Consider the following 22,449-nt stretch of genomic DNA (forward strand, 5'->3'; position numbering starts at 1 on the left):
ACACACACATTCCCACGACCCCAAAATGTCATTCATAGAACCATTCACTAAAGAACACATAGCAGAATGTTCTCGGCAGCAGCACCCTTGGTAACAGTCCAAAACCGAAGCAACTCAAGTACCCATCAAGAGCAGAACAGGAGGGTGGTGGTATATTCATACAATGGAATACTGTACTGCAATGAGAGTGAATGATCCACTGATTCACTCAACAGGAATGAATCTCACAAGATAAGCAAAAGAAGCCAGACACACTGGTATATTATGTCTGATTCCATTTACAAAAAAGGTCAAATGCAGCAACCCTCGCCTGTGGTGTCAGAAGTCAGGAGCGTGCTCACATATCATGGGGATGGATGGTGACCGTGTGGGTATGAGGAAGGGCTTCTGACAATGTTTTTGTTTTTGTTTTTGTTTTTGTTTGCAGTTCACGGGCCTCTCACTGTTGTGGCCTCTCCCGTTGCGGAGCACAAGCCCCGGATGCGCAGGCTCAGCGGCCATGGCTCATGGGCCCAGCCACTCTGCGGCATGTGGGATCTTCCCAGACCGGGGCACGAACCCATGTCCCCTGCATCGGCAGGCGGACTCTCAACCACTGCGCCACTAGGGAAGCCCCTTTTTTTTTTTTTTTGACTGCACCACTTGGCTTGTGGGATCTTAGGTCCCCAACCAGGGATCGAACCCGGGCCCTCGGCTGTGAAAGCGCAGTGTCCTAAACATTGGACCACCAGGAAATTCCCCAATGTTCTATTTCTTGATCTGGGGGCCGATTACATGGCTATCTTGACTCTGAAAATTCATTAAGCTGCACACTTATTATTTACACTTATTATTTGTGCACATTTCTGTTATATTTCAACAAAAAGTTCCTTAAAGTTACTCACACAGTAAATCTCAACCTAAGATAAGCTAGTAATTTTTAAAATTATTTCAGATTCTTTTTCAACAAGATATTGAATATAATTCCCTGTGCTATACAGTAGGTCCTTGTTGTTTATCTATTTTATATATAGTAGTGTGTATCTGTTACTCCCAAGCTCCTAATTTATTTCCCCCTCCCCTTTCCCTTTTGGTAACCATAAGTTTATTTTCAATGTCTGTGAGTCTATTTCTGTCTTGTAAATAAGTTCATTTGTATCATTTTTTTTAGATTCCACATATAAGTGATATATTGTATTTGTCTTTTTCTTTCTGACTTACTTCACTTAGTATGATAATCTCTAGGTCCATCCACGTTGCTACAAATGGCATTATTTCATTCTTTTCTATGGCTAATATTCCATTGTGTGTGTGTATGTGTGTATACACACACATCTTCTTTACTCATTCATCTGTTGATGGACATTTAGGCTGCTTCCATGTCTTGGCTATTGTAAATAGTGCTGCTATGAACACTGGGGTGCGTATATCTTTTCGAATTAGAGTTTTCATCTTTCCCAGATATATGCCCAGGAGTGGGACTGCTGGATCATATGGAATCTCTATTTTTAGAATTTTAAGGACATTCCATACTGCTCTCTATAGTGGCTACCCTAGTAACTTTTAAATTTAATCATTTCAGAGTTTTCCTTCCTTTTTGGTAATGAGATGTTCAAACAACCTATTTCATTTAATATATAATGGAGGGACTTCCCTGGTGGCGCAGTGGTTAAGAATCCGCCTGCCAATGCAGGGGACATGGGTTCGAGCTCTTCTCCAGGAAGATCCCACATGCCACAGAGCAGCTTAGCTCGTGCACCACAACTACTGAGCCCGCGTTCCTAGAGCCCATGCTCCGCAACGAGAAGCCACCGCAACGAGAAGCCCGCGCACCGCAACGAAGAGTAGCCCCCGCTCGCCACAACTAGAGGAAGCCCACGTGCAGCAACAAAGACCCAACGTGGCCAGAAATAAATAAATAAAATTAATTAATTAAAATATATATATATATATAATGGACATCTCTCCATGCCTTTAAATGGAGTGCACACCATCAATTTTATGAATATTTAGATCTCTCCCAATGTTTGTAAAGTTAAGTTTGCGCCAATCTACACTTCCAGGAGTAGTGTCTGAGAGGGAGGAATGAGATCTTACAACACAGAACACATTGTTGCTAAAGGGAGGGGAGGGAAAAGGCTAGGAAATGAACAGGCACATGATAAAGCAGAACGCAAACAATCAAATCATGTAAAAGACTCTTTGATACAGACTACATTTGTCTTCGAAAATAAAAGTACAGCTATCTAAAGAGTTAGGTGATAAATTACAATCAAGTTTTTCAGCTGGAGTTAAAACCAACATAATGCCTTACTAAATCAAAGCTGGAGGAAAATGAAAGCAATAAAAATATAATAGCATTTTCAACTCACAGCTTTGATTTTTGAAATGAAATTAAAGCAGGGACTCTGAAAAAGTCAAAAATTCCAAAGGAAGAAAAGAATAACTGCCTAGAATAAGAATTTTGTACATTCAAAGACTGAACATTTTTGAAAACTTCACTGAAACACTTTCTAACTCGTGTGTGTCTTGTCATTAATAATCATTTTCCTCCAAAGAAAACCCAACTTTAATATTTTTTTATTCATTACTTATTGAGAAACACAAGATAGGAAAATAGCTTCCCACCTTCTAAGGATAAGGGCCTTCATTTCTAAGTGGAAAATACTAGAATCAGTTTTAAAAATAAAATCAAAACCTTCCACTTGCTTTTTTGAGTCCCTCTCCCACCAGCTCACTCCCATCTCATTTGAAATCATACACACATTCTTTGCCAAGTCTGCTTTTTCCCTTTTCTTCTAAAAAGAAGAATTTGTGTACAGTAAAACTTGTTCCCCATCTTGTTTCATTTTGATATTAATTAATGCTTTGTATTAATGGGCATTTTCATGTGGCTACAATAATGACTTTAAGGTACTCAAAAAGTTTTCTAAGATAAATTATCCTTAGTTGCTTATGCTATGTGCATTTCATTATATTTTAATTGATATAAATTACAAAGAATACACAGCATAACTTTTTAAAAATCTGAGATACTGAATTAATCATAACACTAAGTTCCTGACGAATGCCAGGGACCGGAGTTTACTGTAATAGCAAAAGCATTTTTAATTGTGAAACTACAAATCAGCATCTACAACACTTAATGTCTATCTGCTTATGTTGCTATGCCAGCTAATGGAGACTGAAAAAGACAGGAGCGTAGCTTACTTGACCTTATCAAAGACACACAGACAGGGAAACTTAAATTTGATATTTAAACGTCATCAGTCAGTAATACTGTAATTTCAGGAAAGCATTAGCAGTAACCATTCAAGCACTTCCCACAGCACACGGGGCTTCAATTACCAGACATCAAGCATCCCAGTCCTTCTGTGGGAGACACTATCTAATACCAGCAATTGACTACAGCAGGCTAAGATAGCTTGATGTCATTAAGCATCCGATTCCTTTAATTTCCAGATTTCTGAGTCCCTCCCCACCAAGACAACATGATTTTGTCTTGTTTCCCCTGTCTTGTTTCCCCAGGTTTACCAATAAGGATAGAACATTCTGGCTAAGCAAATGCCAGTGCCTTGGATCCTATAATAGTTTTCTTTTTCATCATAAGTGACTAAAGAACTTTGTGATTATGATTTTGCTTCCCAGGTACCTTGACTACAGGAAGAAAACATACTGAAGACAGCAAGACAAGTGTTCTGGTCTGGGGGACAGAAACTTTTTGTGTGATGCCATATTAGGCGTCCAGGCTTCAGCTGTCATTCTCAAACCAAGTTTAACGTGAGTCCAGCCCTGAAGCATGGATCCAATTCTTACCAATATGATCTGTCAGAGACTCTGAGCCTGAAAGGCTGAGACACACACCAAGGACTACAACATTCTCAAAGGTAATAAACATCATGCAGTAAGAGATCCAGGTAAATGCCTGCCAGCCTTCCCCAGCTGGGAACGACCTTCTGACTCCTGCGTAAACCAAGCAAACTGTACTTTCATCTTATAAATTTCTATACTAAAGGCCCATTATATTCTCTTGCAAGATGGATGGTGTGAAATAATAATAAATATACGTATACTGGTCTCTACACCCAGTTCCTGATGCTGAGCTCCTAAAAGTCTTGTATTTGGGGGTGCTCAGAGAGTCTTTTGTTCTAGTATTTCTAGTTTCTTTTTTTATTTTTTTTTATTTTTGCGGTACGCAGGCCTCTCACTGCTGTGACCTCTCCCTTCGCGGAGCACAGGCTCCGGACGCGCAGGCTCAGCGGCCATGGCTCACGGGCCCAGCCGCTCCACGGCATGTGGGATCCTCCCAGACCGGGGCACGAACCTGTGTCCCCTGCATCGGCAGGCGGACTCTCAACCACTGCGCCACCAGGGAAGCCCTCTAGTTTCTGATACAGAGCTCCTAGGGGCTCTGTCATTTCCTGAGTGATCGGAATGTCTGACGCCAAGCTCCTAAGTCCCCTGGAATTTGGGGGCTGATAAGAACATCTTCTGTTTTAATGAGGTGGCTTTTGGTGGGCTTCTAGATGGGGGCTGGTCACAAGAAAGGTTAGAAGCTTGGAATTTTCAGATCTACCCACCATTCTCTGGAGAGGGGAGGGGGCAAGAAATGGAGCTAACAATCCCTCATGGCTACAGGATGAAGCCTTCATAAAAATCCCCCCAGCACAGGGTATGGACTCTAGCAAATTCTCATGTCCAAGGTAGGGGTTACGAGAAAGCTGATTTCTAGCCAATCAGTCAAAAGTCCCAGGGATAACCTGGGACTTGGAACTGGTGTCTTTCATGGGGGGTGCAGTTTTGTAGGACGAGTCCTTAACTTGTGGGATCAGAGGCTAACTCCAGATAAACAGAATCAGACCTGAATCCAACTGCAGGACACACAGCTGGCATCACAGAATTGGTTGGTGTGGGGAAAACCCACACATTTGGTGACCAGAAGTGCAGTGCTATGTGTGTACAGAAGACACACAGGAGTGACTTTCCTAGACAGAGGGTCTCCAGTTCCTTTTAGCAATTTTAAGTTAACTCCCTCAGCTGAAAGAGTTATTTAGACGCTTTCAAAAAAAAATTTTTTTTAATTTCTCAATGCATTCACCATTGACCAGTAGGTATTTCTTTTAAGAATGAAAAACAAAAGATGTTTGCCTTCTGTGGTGACAACAAAGAAAGAAAATTCACATTTGTATCACACACTCCAGAAATTAACTCACAGGTTCTCAACGGAACTCTACAGGAAAGAAACTGATGAGAAGAAATGAAGGGACCCAGGAGAAACCTTCAGAACCCTCAGCAGGGAGGGGAGAAAAGACCATCTCAACATCACAGAACAGACTGAAACTACTGCACATGACTGAAAAGAATCAAAATTTAGTTTCCATGCTGGTGTGAGAGGCAGTAACAGAGATGGGTGATGCTTGATCATTTTAGAAGTCAGCTCAGCTAAGACTCTGCAGCAAAACAAGGGAATCTCTGCCATCGTTAATGGAAAATGATAGTTTAACTGCAATTCCAAGTTTCCAACATTATTCAAGAGGAGACTAATCCTGGCCACCTGATTTCTGTGACCGTTTTAGTCAACACTGGAAAGGACACATGTAAAGATCAGAGGACCTGCTTCTATACTCTCTGCTGAGAGTGCTCACAAGAGAACTGAATAAAAAATGAAAGTCTGCACTGGAAATGTTGGCCATGAAAATACACCCATTTAATATACGTACTTTTCCCCATTAAATAAGGTAACTATGGGTCCCATGCCAACCGTAACTCCACTTGGGTGCAAATACCTGCCAATAATACAGTAGCTACAGTGTTTCTCTGGAACAGGCTTGTTATTCAAATCACTGTGAAGACTCTATGTCAGATCCCAACATAGTCAGGAAGCAGAACACAAGGTACTCGTCTAGGAGGTGATGCTACCCTTCATACTGGCACAATGTCTTCTCCCACAGTGTTGAAAGATAGCCTCAACAACTCTTGAAACTCACCTCCTACCACCACGGACTTAGTAAACACTTGTAAGTTCCTACCTCTTCATCTGGTAAAATACATCGATGTTAGAATTTCAAACACACTGGATTCGGTTACAAGGCGTGATAATGATACTAACCTGTGGTAACTGAAAACTTTATTCCATAATCCCTTTATCTTTCTCCAATTCTCAAAGGATTCTAGATTAAAATTGGCACTCTTCTGCTTTTTCCAGACTCTGAGGCAAACATGAAACAACCGTCCCCCAATGAGAGTTTAATTTCTCTTCCCCCGGTTTGCCAAAAATGCCACGGGGAAGAATCAGAACAACTAAGCATTTGCTTGAGTTTTTGCCAAGAAATCTTTCCCCCACTTCCTTGATCATACAAACTCCCTTTAAAAAGAAAAAAGAAATCCTCTTCCATGTGAAAACAAAAGTGAACAGAACCATATTTTTGCCTTTTCCAAATGCCTGTTTTATATGTAGAGTCTAACTGGGCCTAACTATTCCTTCTTTCTGCAACCTCCTAGGAACCTTCATGCTGGCTGGAGCAGGGACCTCACAAGAAGATACATTTAAAGCAATGTTCAGGCAGGAGTAACATAGGACCCAAGGGATTGCGCTCAAGTTTTCAACAGATTAAACGATGGAATACATCCAAGGGAAGAAAATAAAAGGAAATGGAGATACAGTTACAACTACTGTCAGTGCACCTGTGAAAACCAATACTGCAGGTTTTAGCCAGTGGAACTGGGGTTTTGAATTTTAAATAAAGATCTCCAAAATCTGGCAAGTCACTTAGCATGTCTCCACCTTCCTTTCCTTAACTATTAAATACCTAACACCAGAATATTTTGGAAGACTGGGATGATTTAACACCAAGTGTCGAATAGAAAAACTGAGTGTGTACAACAGACAGTGTAAGAGAGTGTATCAGAGAGAGAAAGCAAGAAAGCTCGAAATGAGTATGACTCACAAAAAATTTAATCACAAATTAAAATGCTACCAACTATAAGCCTTTTTCATTTAACATTTTATCACATAGAATTCACTCTCTACCAAATATTGTGTGGGCTTCCGGTATGAGCTCACAGTATTCCTTCTGCCTGCAATTTCCATCTCAATATCTTTCTACGTGAAGTCATTTCCAACATGCGAATCTCTCCGAATCTGCTAATCTCCCCAACCGTCTGTAAGTTAAATACTCCTGTGTTCCCATCGTACTGTGTTCACGTCATTATTATATACATTATGGTCCAGGGAGAGGTGTGTGTGCCCCAATACTTGCTGAAGAATTGGCTCCTGGGGGCAGAAATCCTTTCATGGCTCTATATATTCATTATATACCAGTGACTAGTGCACAGTAGGACATAAATACATGTCTGTGAGTGAATGAATGAATGAATGAATGAATATATTAATTGTCCCTTTTTTCATCTTCTAAAAGGGGGGGCAAACACCTCCTCAAGTGATTTCCATTTTTAACACAGATTACAATAACATAAAGATAAATTTTTCATGTGGAAATTTCAGTTTGTACACACTGTCAATCACAAAACTGTTTCTATCACCTCGATGCAATACGTACTGGCTGGAACGATGAAGTCTCCGTGTAATTCATAGGTCATCAGCGGCTCTGGAAGACTCCTGTATTAAAAGGACAGCTTAGAATTACCAAATACAAACAGGTCACCTCTTTTTGCATTCATTTTTTATAAAAGGGTATTAAATATGTCATGCATTTCTTAATGTACAAAACTTCCCTAGGAAATACTTTTACATATCAAAGAAGATACATCATTCAAATGGATTCCTTTATTAAGTGTTATCTGCACCACGCACTGTACAAGCTTAAGTAGTCACAAATCTCTATCAGATCTAAGCACACAGTACTTCATAGTTAATCTTGGAAAGTACCTTTATAAACATCTGATTTCATGTATAAAACTCCCTTCCACATACTAACTTATTTAAAGTCAAATATTCTATCCAACCAAATATAAACATATAATTTTGAAAATCACCTCTAGGATATTAACTGGATGCCACAAAAAAAATATGGAAAAGATTAAACAAATTTAAAGAAATCAAGTCCTCTTTTTTTTTTTAAGATTTTTTTGATGTGGACCATTTTTAAAGTCTTTATTGAATTTGCTATAATACTGTTTCTATGTTTTGTTTTGTTTTTGTTTTTGTTTTTGTTTTGGCCATGAGGCACGTGGGATCTTAGCTCCCCGACCAGGTGTTGAACACACACCCCCTGCACTGGAAGGTGAATTCTTAACCACTGGACCACCAGGGAAGTCCCTCCAGTCCTCTTCTCTTACATCTCTATTATAAAAATATGACATCCAATATTGATGTATGCCTATGAAATAACAGAGAAATGAAATAAAATTGATGACAACTTAAAAAACACCCATATCATTTTAATTTTCTACAAACAGATTACATAAATGGTAGATTTTTATCCTGTGGTCAACAGAATGTTACAGTTCAATCAACATTTATACATATCTTAAATTTTAAAAGACGAGATCTCCAGACTCTATAAACACCTAAAGAACACTAAGACAAGTTATCAATCTGCACAGCCCTTCTGGAGGGCAATCTGGCAAGATAAAAGATAAAAACTTTTAAAAGGTTTAAATCACGTAGCCCAGAAACTCCTCTTCAAATGCTTAAAAAAAAGACATCAAAGATACACACACAAAAAAATTTTAAACATATGCAAAAGCCCCAAAAAAATGCCAGGGATAAAGAAGGTCATTTCATATTGATAAAGAGGTCAATTCATCAAGAAGACATAATAATCCTAAATGGCTGTTTGTTTTTTGTAACAATCCTAAATGTTAGTGGGTCTAATAACAGGATCTTCAAAATCCAGGAAGCAAAAATGGATGGAACTGCAAGGAGAAATAGACAAATCCACAAATATGGCCAGAGACTTAAATACCTCTGTGTCTCAATAACTGATAGAACGAGTAGACAAAATCAGTTAGGATAGAGAAGATTTGACCAAAGCTATCAACCAACTTCACCTGACTGGTACGTCCATCACCTAAATGAAACGCCATCCAAAAGCAACAGAAGACACATTCTTTCCCAGTGCATATGAAGCATTTATCAAGATAAAGAGATCCTGGACCATGAAACAAATCTCCATAAATTTAAAAGGGTTCAGTTTATACAGGGTATTTCTCTGATTACAGTAAAAATTAAATTAGAAATCAATAACAGAGATATCTAGAAAACCTCAAAGAAAGGAATATCAGGAAGTATTCTGAAATGAAACAAAAATGAAAATACAACATATCAGAATTTAAGGGATGTTGGTAAAGCAGTATTTGGTGGTAAATTTATACCACTAAGTACCTATGTTAGAAAAAAGAAAGGTCTTAAACTTCCTACCTTAAACAGCCAAAAAGAAAGTAAATTAAACCCAAAATAAGCAGAAAAACAGAAACCAAGATCAGAGCAGAAATCAATTAAACAGAAAACAAACAAACAGAAACAGAGAAAATAAATAAATCCAAAAACTGGTTCTTCGAAATAATCAATAAAGTTGGTAAGTCTAGCCATAATAACTAGGAAATAAAAGAAAACACAAATCACCAATCAGAAGTAATAGAGGCGACTGAAGAATCACTCCATGTTCTAAAGTATTACAAAGAAAATAAAATATTATGAAAATATTCATGCCCACAAATTCAACAGTTTAGATGAAATGGACAAATGTCTCAAAAGACACAAACTACTAAGTCTCACTCCAAAAGAAATAGGTAACCTGAGAAACAGGTAACCCATATCAATTAGAGAAAATGAATTTGTAGTTAAAAATCCTGCCAATAAGAAAGCTCTAGGCCCAAATGACTCACTGATAAATTCTATCAAACAGTTAAAAAAGAAATAATACCAATTCTATGCAAATCCTTCCAGAAAATAGAAGAGGGAATATTTTCTAACTGATTCTTTGATGTCAGCATTTACCTTAGTACCAAAATTAAATACATTATAAGAAAACTACAGACCGGTATTACTCATGAATGTAGATGCAACTATTCTAAATAAAACGTTAGCAACTGGAATTCAACAAGATAAATAAAAGGATAATACATCATGACCAAGCTGGGTTTATCACAGAAATGTAACTGCCTTAATATTAAATTAAAATCAATGCAACTCACCATACTAGCAAACAATAGACAATTCAGTGGAGAAAGGATAGTTTTTCCCACAAATGGTACTGAAACAACTGGACATCCATATTCAAAAGTGAACTTGGATCCATATTCTATATCTTACACAACGACTAACTTAAAATAGATCATAGATCTAAGTGTAAAACCTAAAACTATAAAACTTCTAGAAGAAAACATAAAATCTTTGTGACTTTGGATTAGGCAAAAGCACAATCCATAAAGTACAGTCCATAAAAACTAGTAAATTCAACTTCATCAAAATTTTTAAAGGCTCTTTGCAAGGCACTTTTAAGGGAATGAAAATACAAGCCAGGAAGTCATGAAGAAAACATCTGCAAAGCACATTATCTAAAGACTTGTATCCGAAATATCAAGATTTGGCAAGGATGTATAAAGGAAATGGAACTCTTGTACATCGTAAGTGGAAATGTAACGAAAAACAACCACTTTGGAAAAAAGTTTGTCCGTTTCCCCAAAAGGTAAACATACACCTATTGTACAATCCAGGCATTATACTCTTAGGATTTACCCAAGAGGAATGAAAGCCTACGTTCACTCAAAGATTTGTACACAAAAGTTTTTAGTAGCTTTATTTATAACAGCCAAAAGCTATAAACAACCCAAATATTTATTAACAGGTAAATGGATAAAACAGAAATTTGTGGTGTATCTATAAAATGGAACACTAGTTAGCATTGAGAAGGAATGAACTATTGGTCCTTGCTACAACACAGGTGAATCTGTAATTATGCTGAGTGAAAGAACCCAGATTTTAAAAAGTACATGCTATGTTATTCCATTTATATGAAATTATAGGAAGTGCAAATTAATGTATAATGACAGAAAGCAGACCAGTGGTTTGCCCAGGGATGAGGGAATGAGAAGAGAAAAGTGAGAGACAGGGAGTTCAAAGGGGCTTGAGGAAACTCTGGGGGTGATGGGAGGGTTCAGCCACTTGATTTTGGTGATGGCTTCACAGATGTACACACACATCAAACTTATCAAAATGTGTACTATAAATATATGCAGTTTATTGTACGTCAGTTACACGTCAATAAAACTTCAACAAAATGGAAAAACAAATTTACAGATTATGTTCCCTACATACAATTTTTTATTGAATAAATTTCACTTGGAACATTGGGTAAGTTTAAGGTGTACAGCATATTATTTTGATACATTTATATATCGTGATATCACCGATGTGTCAATATTTATCACATTACATAATTATAGTGTACTATTATTGTCTACATTTATTATACTGTACCTTAGATCTCTAGGGTCTATTTACTACTCATTACAAGTTTGTACCTTATACACCATCAATCTTATCCCTCCACCATCCCCTAGTAGCCACCATTTTATCTTACATACAGCCTTTGATGCTGCAGGACACACACGGACACACACATGTGCACGCACGCGCATGAAATGACAGCTGTAGAGGCCGATACTAAAACTTAAAAGCACTAGTGAAGAAAAAACTGTTCTTTTATTTCCTCTCTTCCTCCCCTTCATCCTCTAGACTCTCATTTAGGAAAGAAAAATAAAATGAATTACACCACAGACTAAATAAAGAAAAAGAAGAGGCAATCAGAAGGAAACCTTTGGTTTTGTTTCAAAACTCGAACAAGCAGGAAGTAGCGATGAAGGAAAATGCTAATCTGTCAGAGAATAAAAGTTAAAGGGTTTCGAAAAGAAAGGGGGAAAAATGAGAACACTCAGAAACCCCATAGAGAGCATTTCTTTTCCAATAAAAATGAATTTGTATCTAGGTATCTTCTACGTGCTGCTTATATCACTGCTGTATGTCTAGCCAGGCAATGCAGCATAAAAAAATATTAAGTATTGTTAATGTTGGGGAAGCAGTAATAAAAATGACAAGTTCCCCATACAAAATTAATTATACTGAGTCATCATACCTGTCGGCTTCTCACCCAACATGACCTACCTCTCAACGGGCTCTGTCTAGGGGTATAAAGCATAATATTTACTAGAGTGGCATTTTCTTCCCCAAAAGTCCCATTCTCATTTCCAGGCTTAGAAGTTTCTTCCAGGTAAAATCATTTTACTACAAACCTCACAAAATAGCTCATCTCTCCCCTGACAATGGGAAAATGCTGAAATGAACACATGACCGGAAATCAAAATTATGGTCGGAACAGATGGGAAATCAACCAGAGGGCTGGAATCCAACCCTCGTTTTAGCTTAAAAAAAAAAAAAACTTCGCCTCAAGTCAGAAGAAGATGACAGGAGATGCCATACATGTGTCTATCGCACATCTTTTTCTACCTCCCAGACCCTGGAGGCTTTGCTCATTTTAGTTTAGTGTTTGTTGGGGGACGGAGGGGGGATGGGGATGTTTGGCTATTTCCCTTCATCTATTTCCAACCTCCGATCCAATATTTGCAGCGAAAAGAATTCAAGGGCAACAGCTTCTTTGGTGAGAAAAGCTATATTCAGCTTCGCGTCATTGTGCCATAAGTGACCCAGGCAGGCTGGCTCCAGAGCCCATGCTCCAAACCATCACGCTGTATTACCTCTTGTGCTAAAAGAAACACCCTTGCTTGACCGTAACCAGGTAGCCAAAATGAAGGTAAATAAAAACCTCAGTTTTCTCCTCTTTGGTGCATCACCAGAAAACTTATTAAATCCTGATTACTGCATCTTCAGTTGCTAAAAATAACATAGGGGAAGGGAACAGCAACCTAACTTTCAACTCTCCCAAGGCATCTGCCATTTTATGATAATCACTTTATCACCTTCAGGCAGCCTGTGTGTATTGTTAGGAGTGAAGTTATACAATAATAGTATCTCCTAATGTTCTTCTGTAGGCAATGCTTGCTTAAAAGTGAAATTCAATAGGATGAAGCAATGTAAAGAGAAAAAAACAGAAAAAGTAACACAAGACCAGAGACAAGAAGGAACTAACTTCAGAGAGTATAAGGAACCAGAAAGAGGGCTTCCCTGGTGGCGCAGTGGTTGGGAGTCCGCCTGCCGATGCAGGGGACGCGGGTTTGTGCCCCAGTATGGGAAGGTCCCACATGCCACGGAGCGACTGGGCCCATGAGCCATGGCCGCTGAGCCTGCGCGTCCGGAGCCTGTGCTCCGCAAGGGGAGAGGCCACAACAGTGAGAGGCCCGCGTACTGCAAGAAAAAAAAAAAAAAAAAAGAACCAGAAAGAAACTGTATGTATTGCAGAAAAAGATCCTCTAGTTTATTAAACTAATTCCCCCAACAAGGGAAGAAAGAATCATGTGAAGCAGGAAAAAACACACATGCAATTTACGACAAAAGAAGTGGATTTTTGCCCTTAGCTTCCAACCAATAACCAAATCATTTTGAACTGTACTAGGCATAAGCTTAAAAAACAGTAAACTGGGTTTAAAGCTACCTCCTGGCAAGGCACCATCCTCTGCTGGTCAGATTAATATAGGACATTTATTTTACTTTTATATCCTTCACCCATTCTGTCCTTCATCCGTCTAATACAGGCTTTCTCAACCTCAGCACTACTGACATTTTGGACATCTGGGGACAGGGGAGGGCCGTCTCGCGCACTGCAGATGTTCAGCTGTCCATCCCTGGTCTCCACGCGTTAGATGCCAGCAGCATCCCTCTTCAGGAATCCTGCCAACCAAAAATGTCTCCAAATATTGCCAAAGAGCCCTGGAGTAGGGCTGGAGAGTGCCAAAGTCACCCCCAGTTTAGAACCTCTGCTCTCATATTTGAGTGACAGAGTTAGCTCTAGATGCTGAGATACTGCAATGACCAAAACCACATAAGATGTCAATATCATCAGGAAGTGTACACTCCAATCCCAGGGTTGGGGCTAATGAGATATTACCATAATCCTCATCTAAACCAGTTACTCACTACCAGTGGCAAACTAAATATAAGCACAAAGATTTAGTCTTCATTTTACCCCCTTCTAGAACAGGGATAATAATAAGGTCGTCCCTCAGCATAAGCAGGGGATTGGTTCCAGGACCCACTTTGGACATCAAAATCGGCAGATGCTCATGTTCTACAGTCTGGCCTCAGTTTCCACAGATTCAACCAACTGTGGACCGTAAACAACCTACACCATCCGCGGTTGGTTGAATCCGTGAATGTGGGACCAACCTGAGGATACAGAGGACTGACTGTACTTAAAAGGTTAAGAAAAAAAATCTCAAACAGTGGCTAAAAACATCTTCTTTGGCACTTGAGGAAGATGGCGGAAGAGTAAGACGCAGAGATCACCTTTCTCCCCACAGATACATCACAAATAACATCTACACGTGGAACAACTCCTACAGAACACCTACTGAACGCTGGCAGAAGACCTCAGACCTCCCAAAAGGCAAGAAACTCCCCATGTACCTGGGTTGGGCAAAAGAAAAAATAAAAAACAGAGACAAAAGAATAGGGACGGGACCTGCACCAGTGGGAGGGAGCTGTGAAGGAGGAAAGGTCTCCACACACTAGGAAGCCCCTTCGCGGGCGGAGACTGCGGGTGGAGGAGGGGGGAAGCTTCCGCGCCGTGGAGGAGAACACAGCAACAGGGGTGCGGAGGGCAAAGCGGAGAGATTCCCACACAGAGGGTCGGTGCCGACCGGCACTCACCAGCCCGAGAGGCTTGTCTGCTCACCCGCCGGGGCGGGCGGGGCTGGGAGTTGAGGCTCGGGCTTCCGTCGGAGCGCCGGGAGAGGACTGGGGTTGGCTGCGTGAACACAGCCTGCAGGGGGTTAGTGCGCCACGGCTAGCCCGGAGGGAGTCCGGGGAAAAGTCTGGAGCTGCCGAAGAGGCAAGAGACTTTTTCTTCCCTCTTTGTTTCCTGGTGCGCAAGGAGAGGGGATTAACAGCGCTGCTTAAAGGAGCTCCAGACACGGGCGCGAGCCGCGGCTAAAAGCGCGGACCCCAGAGACGGGCCTGAGACGCTAAGGCTGCTGCTGCCGCCACCAAGAAGCCTGTGTGCGAGCACAGGTCACTATCCACAGCCCCCTTCCTGGGAGCCTGTGCAGCCCGCCACTGCCAGGGCCCCGTGATGATCCAGGGACAACTTCCCCGGGAGAACGTGCGGCGCGCCTCAGGCTGCTGCAACGTCATGGCGGCCTCTGCTGCCGCAGGCCCGCCCCGCATCCGTACCCCTCCCTCCCCCCGACCTGAGTGAGCCAGAGCCCCCGAATCAGCGGCTCCTTTAACCCCGTCCTGTCTGGGCGTGAAGAGACGCCCTCAGGCGACCTACACACAAAGGCGGGGCCAAATCCGAAGGTGAACCTCGGGAGCTGTGCGAGCAAAGAAGGGAAAGGGAAATCTCTCCCAGCAGCCTCAGGAGCAGCAGATTAAAGCTCCACAATCAACCTGATGTACGGGCATCTGTGGAATACCTGAATAGACAACGAATCATCCCAAAGTGAGGAGGTGGACTTTGGGAGACATGATAATTTTCCCTTTTTCTCTTTTTGTGAGTGTGTATGTGTATGTTCTGTGTGTTATTTTGTCTGTATAGCTTTGCTTTCACCATTTTTCCTAGGGTTCTGTCCATCCGTTTTTTTTTTACTTTAAAAAAATTTTTAATAATTACTTTTTATTTTAATAACTTTATATTATTTTATCTTACTTTATTTTATCCTCTTTCTTTCTACTTTTTCTCCCTTTTATTCTGAGCCGTGTGGATGAAAGGCTCTTGGTGCTCCAGCCAGGAGTCAGGGCTGTGCCTCTGAGGTGGGAGAGCAGAATTCAGGACACTGGCCCACAAGAGACCTCCCAGCTCCACGTAATATCAAATGGCGAAAATCTCCCAGAGATCTCCATCTCAACACCAGCACCCAGCTTCACTCAACGACCAGCAAGCTACAGTGCTGGACACCCTATGCCAAACAACTAGCAAGACAGGAACGCAACCCCACCCATTAGCAGAGAGGCTGCCTAAAATCATAAGGCCACAGACACCCCAAACACGCCACCACACGTGGACCTGCCCACCAGAAACACAGGATCCAGCCTCATCCACCAGAACACAGGCACTAGTCCCCACCACCAGGAAGCCTACACAACACACTGAACCAACCTTAGCCACTGGGGACAGGCACACAACGGGAACTACGAACCTGCAGCCTGCAAAAAGGAGACCCCAAACACAGTAAGATAAGCAAAATGAGAAGACAGAAAAACACACAGCAGATGAAGGAGCAAGGTAAAAACCCACCAGACCAAACAAATGAAGAGGAAATAGGGAGTCTACCTGAAAAAGAATTCAGAATAATGATAGTAAAGATGATCCCAAGTCTTGGAAATAGAATAGAGAAAATGCAAGAAACATTTAACAAGGACCTAGAAGAACTAATGAGGAAACAAGCAATGATGAACAACACATTAAATGAAATTAAAAATACTCTAGAATGGATCAATAGCAGAATAACTGAGGCAGAAGAACGGATAAGTGACCTGGAAGATAAAATAGTTGAAATAACTACTGCAGAGCAGAATAAAGAAAAAAGAATGAAAAGAACTGAGGACAGTCTCAGAGACCTCTGGGACAACATTAAACCCACCAACATTCGAATTATAGGGGCCCCATAAGAAGAAGAGAAAAAGAAAGGGACTGAGGAAATATTTGAAGAGATTATAGTTGAAAACTTCCCTAATATGGGAAAGGAAATAGTTAACCAAGCCCAGGAAGCACAGAGAGTCCTATACAGGATAAATCCAAGGAGAAACATGCCAAGACACATATTAATCAAACCATCAAAAATTAAATACAAAGAAAACATATGAAAAGCAGCAAGGAAAAAAAACAAATAACACACAAGGGAATCTCCATAAGGTTAACAGCTGATCTTTCAGCAGAAACTTCACAAGCCAAAAGGGAGTGGCAGGACATATTTAAAGTGATGAAGGAGAAAAACCTACAGCCAAGATTACTCTACCCAGCAAGGATCCCATTCAGATTTGATGGAGAAATTAAAACCTTTACAGACAAGCAAAAGCTGAGAGAGTTGAGCACCACCAAACCAGCTTTACAACAAATGCCAAAGGAACCTCTCTAGGATGAGACACAAAAGTAGGAAAAGACCTACAATAACAAACCCAAAACAATTAAGAAAGTGGGAATAGGAACATACATATTGATAATTACCTTAAATGTAAATGGATTAAATGCTACCACCAAAAGACACAGACTGGCTGAATGGATACAAAAACAAAACCCATATTTATGCTGTCTACAAGAGACCCACTTCAGACATAGTGACACATACAGACTGAAAGTGAGGGGATGGAAAAAGATATTCCATGCAAATGGAAATCAAAAGAAAGCTGGAGTACCAATTCTCATATCAGACAAAATAAAGACTATTAGAAGAGACAAAGAAGGACACTACATAATGATCAAGGGATCGATCCAAGAAAAAGATATAACAATTGTAAATATATATGCACCCAACATAGGAGCACATCAATACATAAGGCAAATACTAACAGCCATAAAAGGGGAAATTGACAGTAACACAATCATAGTAGGGAACTTTAACACCCCACTTTCACCAATGGACAGATCACCCAAAATGAAAATAAATAAGGAAACACAAGCTTTAAATGATACATTAAACAAGATGGACTTAATTGATATTTAGAGGACATTCCATCCAAAAACAACAGAATACATATTTTTCTCAAGTGCTCATGGAACATTCTCCATGATAGATCATATCTTGGGTCACAAATCAAGCCTTGGTAAATTTAAGAAAATTGAAATCATATCAAGTATCTTTTCCGACCACAACACTATGAGACTAGATATCAATTACAGGAAAAGGTCTGTAAAAAATACAAACACATGGAGACTAAACAATACACTACTTAATAACGAAGTGATCACGGAAGAAATCAAGGAGGAAACCAGAAAATACCTAGAAACAAATGACAATGGAGACACGACGACCCAAAACCTATGGGATTCAGCAAAAGCAGTTCTAAGAGAGAAGTTTATAGCAATACAATCCTACCTTAAGAAACAGGAAACATTTCAAATAAACAACCTAACCTTGCACCTAAAGCAATTAGAGAAAGAAGAACAAAAAAACCCCAAGTTCAGCAGAAGGAAAGAAATCATAATGATCAGATCAGAAATAAATGAAAAAGAAATAAAGGAAATGATAGCAAAGATCAATAAAACTAAAAGCTGGTTCTTTGAGAAGATAAACAAAATTGATAAACCATTAGCCAGACTCATCAAGAGAAAAAGGGAGAAGACTCAAATTAATAGAATTAGAAATGAAAAAGGAGAAGTAACAACTGACACTGAAGCAATAAAAAGGATCATGAGAGACTACTACAAGCAACTCTATGCCAATAAAATGTACAACCTGGAAGAAATGGACAAATTCCTAGATAAATACAACCTTCTGAGACTGAACCAGGAATAAATAGAAAATATGAACAGACCAATCACAAGCACTGAAATTGAAACTGTGATCAAATATCTTCCAAAAAACAAAAGCCCAAGACCAGATGGCTTCACAGGTGAATTCTATCAAACATTCAGAGAAGAGCTAACACCTATCCTTCTCCAACTCTTCCAAAATATAGCAGAGGGAGGAACACTCCCAAACTCAGTCTACGAAGCCACCATCACCCTGATACCAAAAGCAGACAGAGATGTCACAAAGAAAGAAAACTACAGGCCAATATCACTGAGGAACATAGATGCAAAAATCCTCAACAAAATACTAGCAAACAGAATCCAACAGCACATTAAAAGGATCATACACCATGATCAAGTGGGGTTTATCCTAGGAATGCAAGAATTCTTCAATATACGCAAATCACTCAACGTGATACACCATATTAACAAACTGAAGGAAAAAAACCATATGATCATCTCAATAGATGCAGAGAAAGCTTTCAACAAAATTCAACACCCCTTTATGATAAAAACCCTGCAGAAAGTAGGCAGAGAGGGAACTTTCCTCAACATAATAAAGGCCATATATGACAAACCCACAGCCAGCACTCTCCTCAATGGTGAAAAACTGAAACCATTTCCACTAAGATCAGGAACAAGACAAAGTTGCCCACTCTCACCACTATTATTCAACATAGTTTTGGAAGTTTTAGCCACAGCAGTCAGAGAAGAAAAAGAAATAACAGGAATCCAAAGTGGAAAAGAAGAAGTAAAGGTGTCACTGTTTGCAGATGCCATGATACTACACATAGAGAATCCTAAAGATGCTACCAGAAAACTACTAGAGCTAATCAATGAATTTGGTAAAGTAGCAGGATACAAAATTAATGCACAGAAATCTCTGGCATTCTTATACACTAATGATGAAAAATCTGCAAGTGAAATCAAGAAAACACTCCCATTTACCACTGCAACAAAAAGAATAAAATTTCTAGGAATAAACCTACCTATCTAGGAATAAACCTACTTAAGGAGACAAAAGACCTGTATGCAGAAAATTATAAGACACTGATGAAAGAAATTAAAGATGATACAAATAGATGGAGAGATATACTATGTTCTTGGACTGGAAGAATCAACATTGTGAAAATGACTCTATTACCCAAAGCAATCTACGGATTCAGTGCAATCCCTATCAAACTACCAATGGCATTTTTCACAGAACTGGAACAAAAAAGTTCACAATTTGTATGGAAACACAAAAGACCCCGAATAGCCAAAGCAATCTTGAGAACGAAAAATGGAGCTGGAGGAAACAAGCTCCCTGACTTCAGACTATACTACAAAGCTACAGTAATCAAGACAGTATGGTACTAAGAGGGAAGAGATATGGGAACACATGTATATGTGTAACTGATTCACTTTGTTATAAAGCAGAAACTAACACATGATTGTAAAGCAATTATACCCCAATAAAGATGTTAAAAAAAAAAAAAAAAGACAGTATGGTACTGGCACAGAAACAGAAATATAGATCAGTGTAACAGGATAGAAAGCCCAGAGATAAACCCACGCACATATGGTCACCTTATCTTTGATAAAGGAGGCAGGAATGTACAGTGGAGATAGGACAGCCTCTTCAATAAGTGGTGCTGGGAAAACCGGACAGGTACATGTAAAAGTATGAAATTAGAACACTCCCTAACACCATACACAAAAATAAGCTCAAAATGGATTAAAGACCTAAATGTAAGGCCAGAAACTATCAAACTCTTAGAGGAAAACATAGGCAGAACACTCTATGACATAAATCACAGCAAGATCCTTTTTGACCCACCTCCTAGAGAAATGGAAATAGAAACAAAAATAAACAAATAGGACCTAATGAAACTTAAAAGCTTTTGCACAGCAAAGGAAACCATAAACAAGACCAAAAAACAACCCTCAGAATGGGAGAAAATATTTGCAAATGAAGCAACTGACAAAGGATTAACCTCCAAAATTTACAAGCAGCTCATGCAGCTCAATATCAAAAAAACAAACAACACAATCCAAAAATGGGCAGAGGAGCTAAACAGACATTTCTCCAAAGAAGATATACAGATTGCCAACAAACACATGAAAGAATGCTCAACATCATTAATCATTAGAGAAATGCAAATCAAAACTACAATGAGATATCATCTCACACTGGTCAGAATGGCCATCAACAAAAAATGTAGAAATAATAAATGCTGGAGAGGGTGTGGAGAAAAGAGAACCCTCTTACACTGCTGGTGGGAATGTGAATTGGTACAGCCACTATGGAGAACAGTATGGAGTTCCTTAAAAAACCACAAATAGAACTACCATATGACCCAGCAATCCCACTACTGGGCATATACCCTGAGAAAACCATAATTCAAAAAGAGTCATGTACCAAAATGTTCATTGCAACTCTATTTACAATAGCCAGGAGACGGAAGCAACCTAAGTGTCCATCATCGGAAGAATGTATAAAGAAGATGTGGCACATATATAAAATGGAATATTACTCAGCCATAAAAAGAAACGAAATTGAGTTATTTGTAGTGAGGTGGATGGACCTAGAGTCTGTCATACAGAGTGAAGTAAGTCAGAAGGAGAAAGACAAATACCGTATGCTAACACATGTAAATGGAATCCAGGAAAAAAAAAAATGTTATGAAGAACCTAGGGGTAAGACGGGAATAAAGACACAGACCTACCAAAGAATGGACTTGAGGATATGGGGAGGGGGAAGGGTAAGCTGGGACAAAGTGAGAGAGTGGCATGGACATATACACACTACCAAATGTAAAATAGATAGCTAGTGGGAAGCAGCCGCAAAACACAGGGAGATCAGCTCAGTGCTTTGTGACCACCTAGAGGGGTGGGATAGGGAGGGTGGAAGGGAGGGAGACGCAAGAGGGAAGAGATATGGGAACATATGTATATGTATAACTGATTCTCTTTGCTATAAAGCAGAAACTAACACACCATTGTAAAGCAATTATACTACAATAAAGATGTAAAAAAATAAAAAATAAAAAAATAAATCTTTAAATAAAATACTTGAAAATAGGTAACACACACCTGAACCCACTGATAAATGTTAATTTCATTAAAAAGTGGGCCAACTGGACAACACAGGCCTCCTGATGTAATAACACAACAGGAAGAATACAGCACTGCTATGATGTATTCTTGCAATAAATAAACAAAAGCCGAATGTGAATCTAACGAAGCCTATAGATTTAACTATTAGCTTATAGGAAACATGACAGATAACAGAGAAAGCTGAGGATACCACCAGCCATATCTAAAATGTGGAAAATTCTATTTTAAAAAATGACTCAGGGGCTTCCCTGGTGGCGCAGTAGTTGAGAGTCCGCCTGCCGATGCAGGGGACACGGGTTCGTGCCCCGTTCCAGGAAGATCCCACATGCCGCAGAGCGTCTGGGCCCCTGAGCCATGGCCGCTGAGCCTGCGCGTCCGGAGCCTGTGCTCCACAACAGGAGACGCCACAACAGTGAAAGGCCCGCGTACCGCAAAAAAAAAAAAAAAAAGAGTAAAAATGACTCAGGTTCATCAACAAATTAAATGCTGGGGGGGCGGGGTAGAGGGAGGGGACTGCACAAATGAAAAACGACTTAAAACATACCAACCAAATGAAATGTGCTGACAGTGTTGAAATCCTGAAGGAATTAAAACAAACATTAAAATACGTTTTTGAAAAAAAAATCTGTAAAAATGGAACACAGGTTGAGTACTGCATCATACGCATTTTGTTAGGTATGATAATTATATTCTTTTTGTCTTTTCTGTAACGTCCTTTTTTTAAGTCCTTACCTTTTTTGAGATATGCACTCAAGTATTTATGAGTGCAGCAATGTGTTTTAGAAAA

The 22,449-nt window shown here is 39.7% G+C and overlaps 1 protein-coding gene across 5 annotated transcripts in view; it reads right to left on the minus strand.

Annotated features, from left to right (window-relative positions):
- Positions 1 to 22,449, minus strand: part of ARHGAP10 (Rho GTPase activating protein 10) — a 325,386-nt gene that overhangs the window by 98,888 nt on the left and 204,049 nt on the right. For all 5 annotated transcript variants that reach the window (XR_010943139.1, XM_067736723.1, XM_067736722.1 and 2 more), the window contains one exon: positions 7,539 to 7,597. Coding sequence is in view for 4 of the 5 variants with exons in the window: in XM_067736723.1 (XP_067592824.1) it covers positions 7,539 to 7,597 (59 nt within the window). In the remaining variant the exon portion in view is untranslated. The remainder of the gene's footprint in view (positions 1 to 7,538; positions 7,598 to 22,449) is intronic.

The sequence above is a fragment of the Pseudorca crassidens genome, chromosome 4, assembly GCF_039906515.1.
Source record: "Pseudorca crassidens isolate mPseCra1 chromosome 4, mPseCra1.hap1, whole genome shotgun sequence".
Lineage (NCBI taxonomy): Eukaryota > Metazoa > Chordata > Mammalia > Artiodactyla > Delphinidae > Pseudorca > Pseudorca crassidens.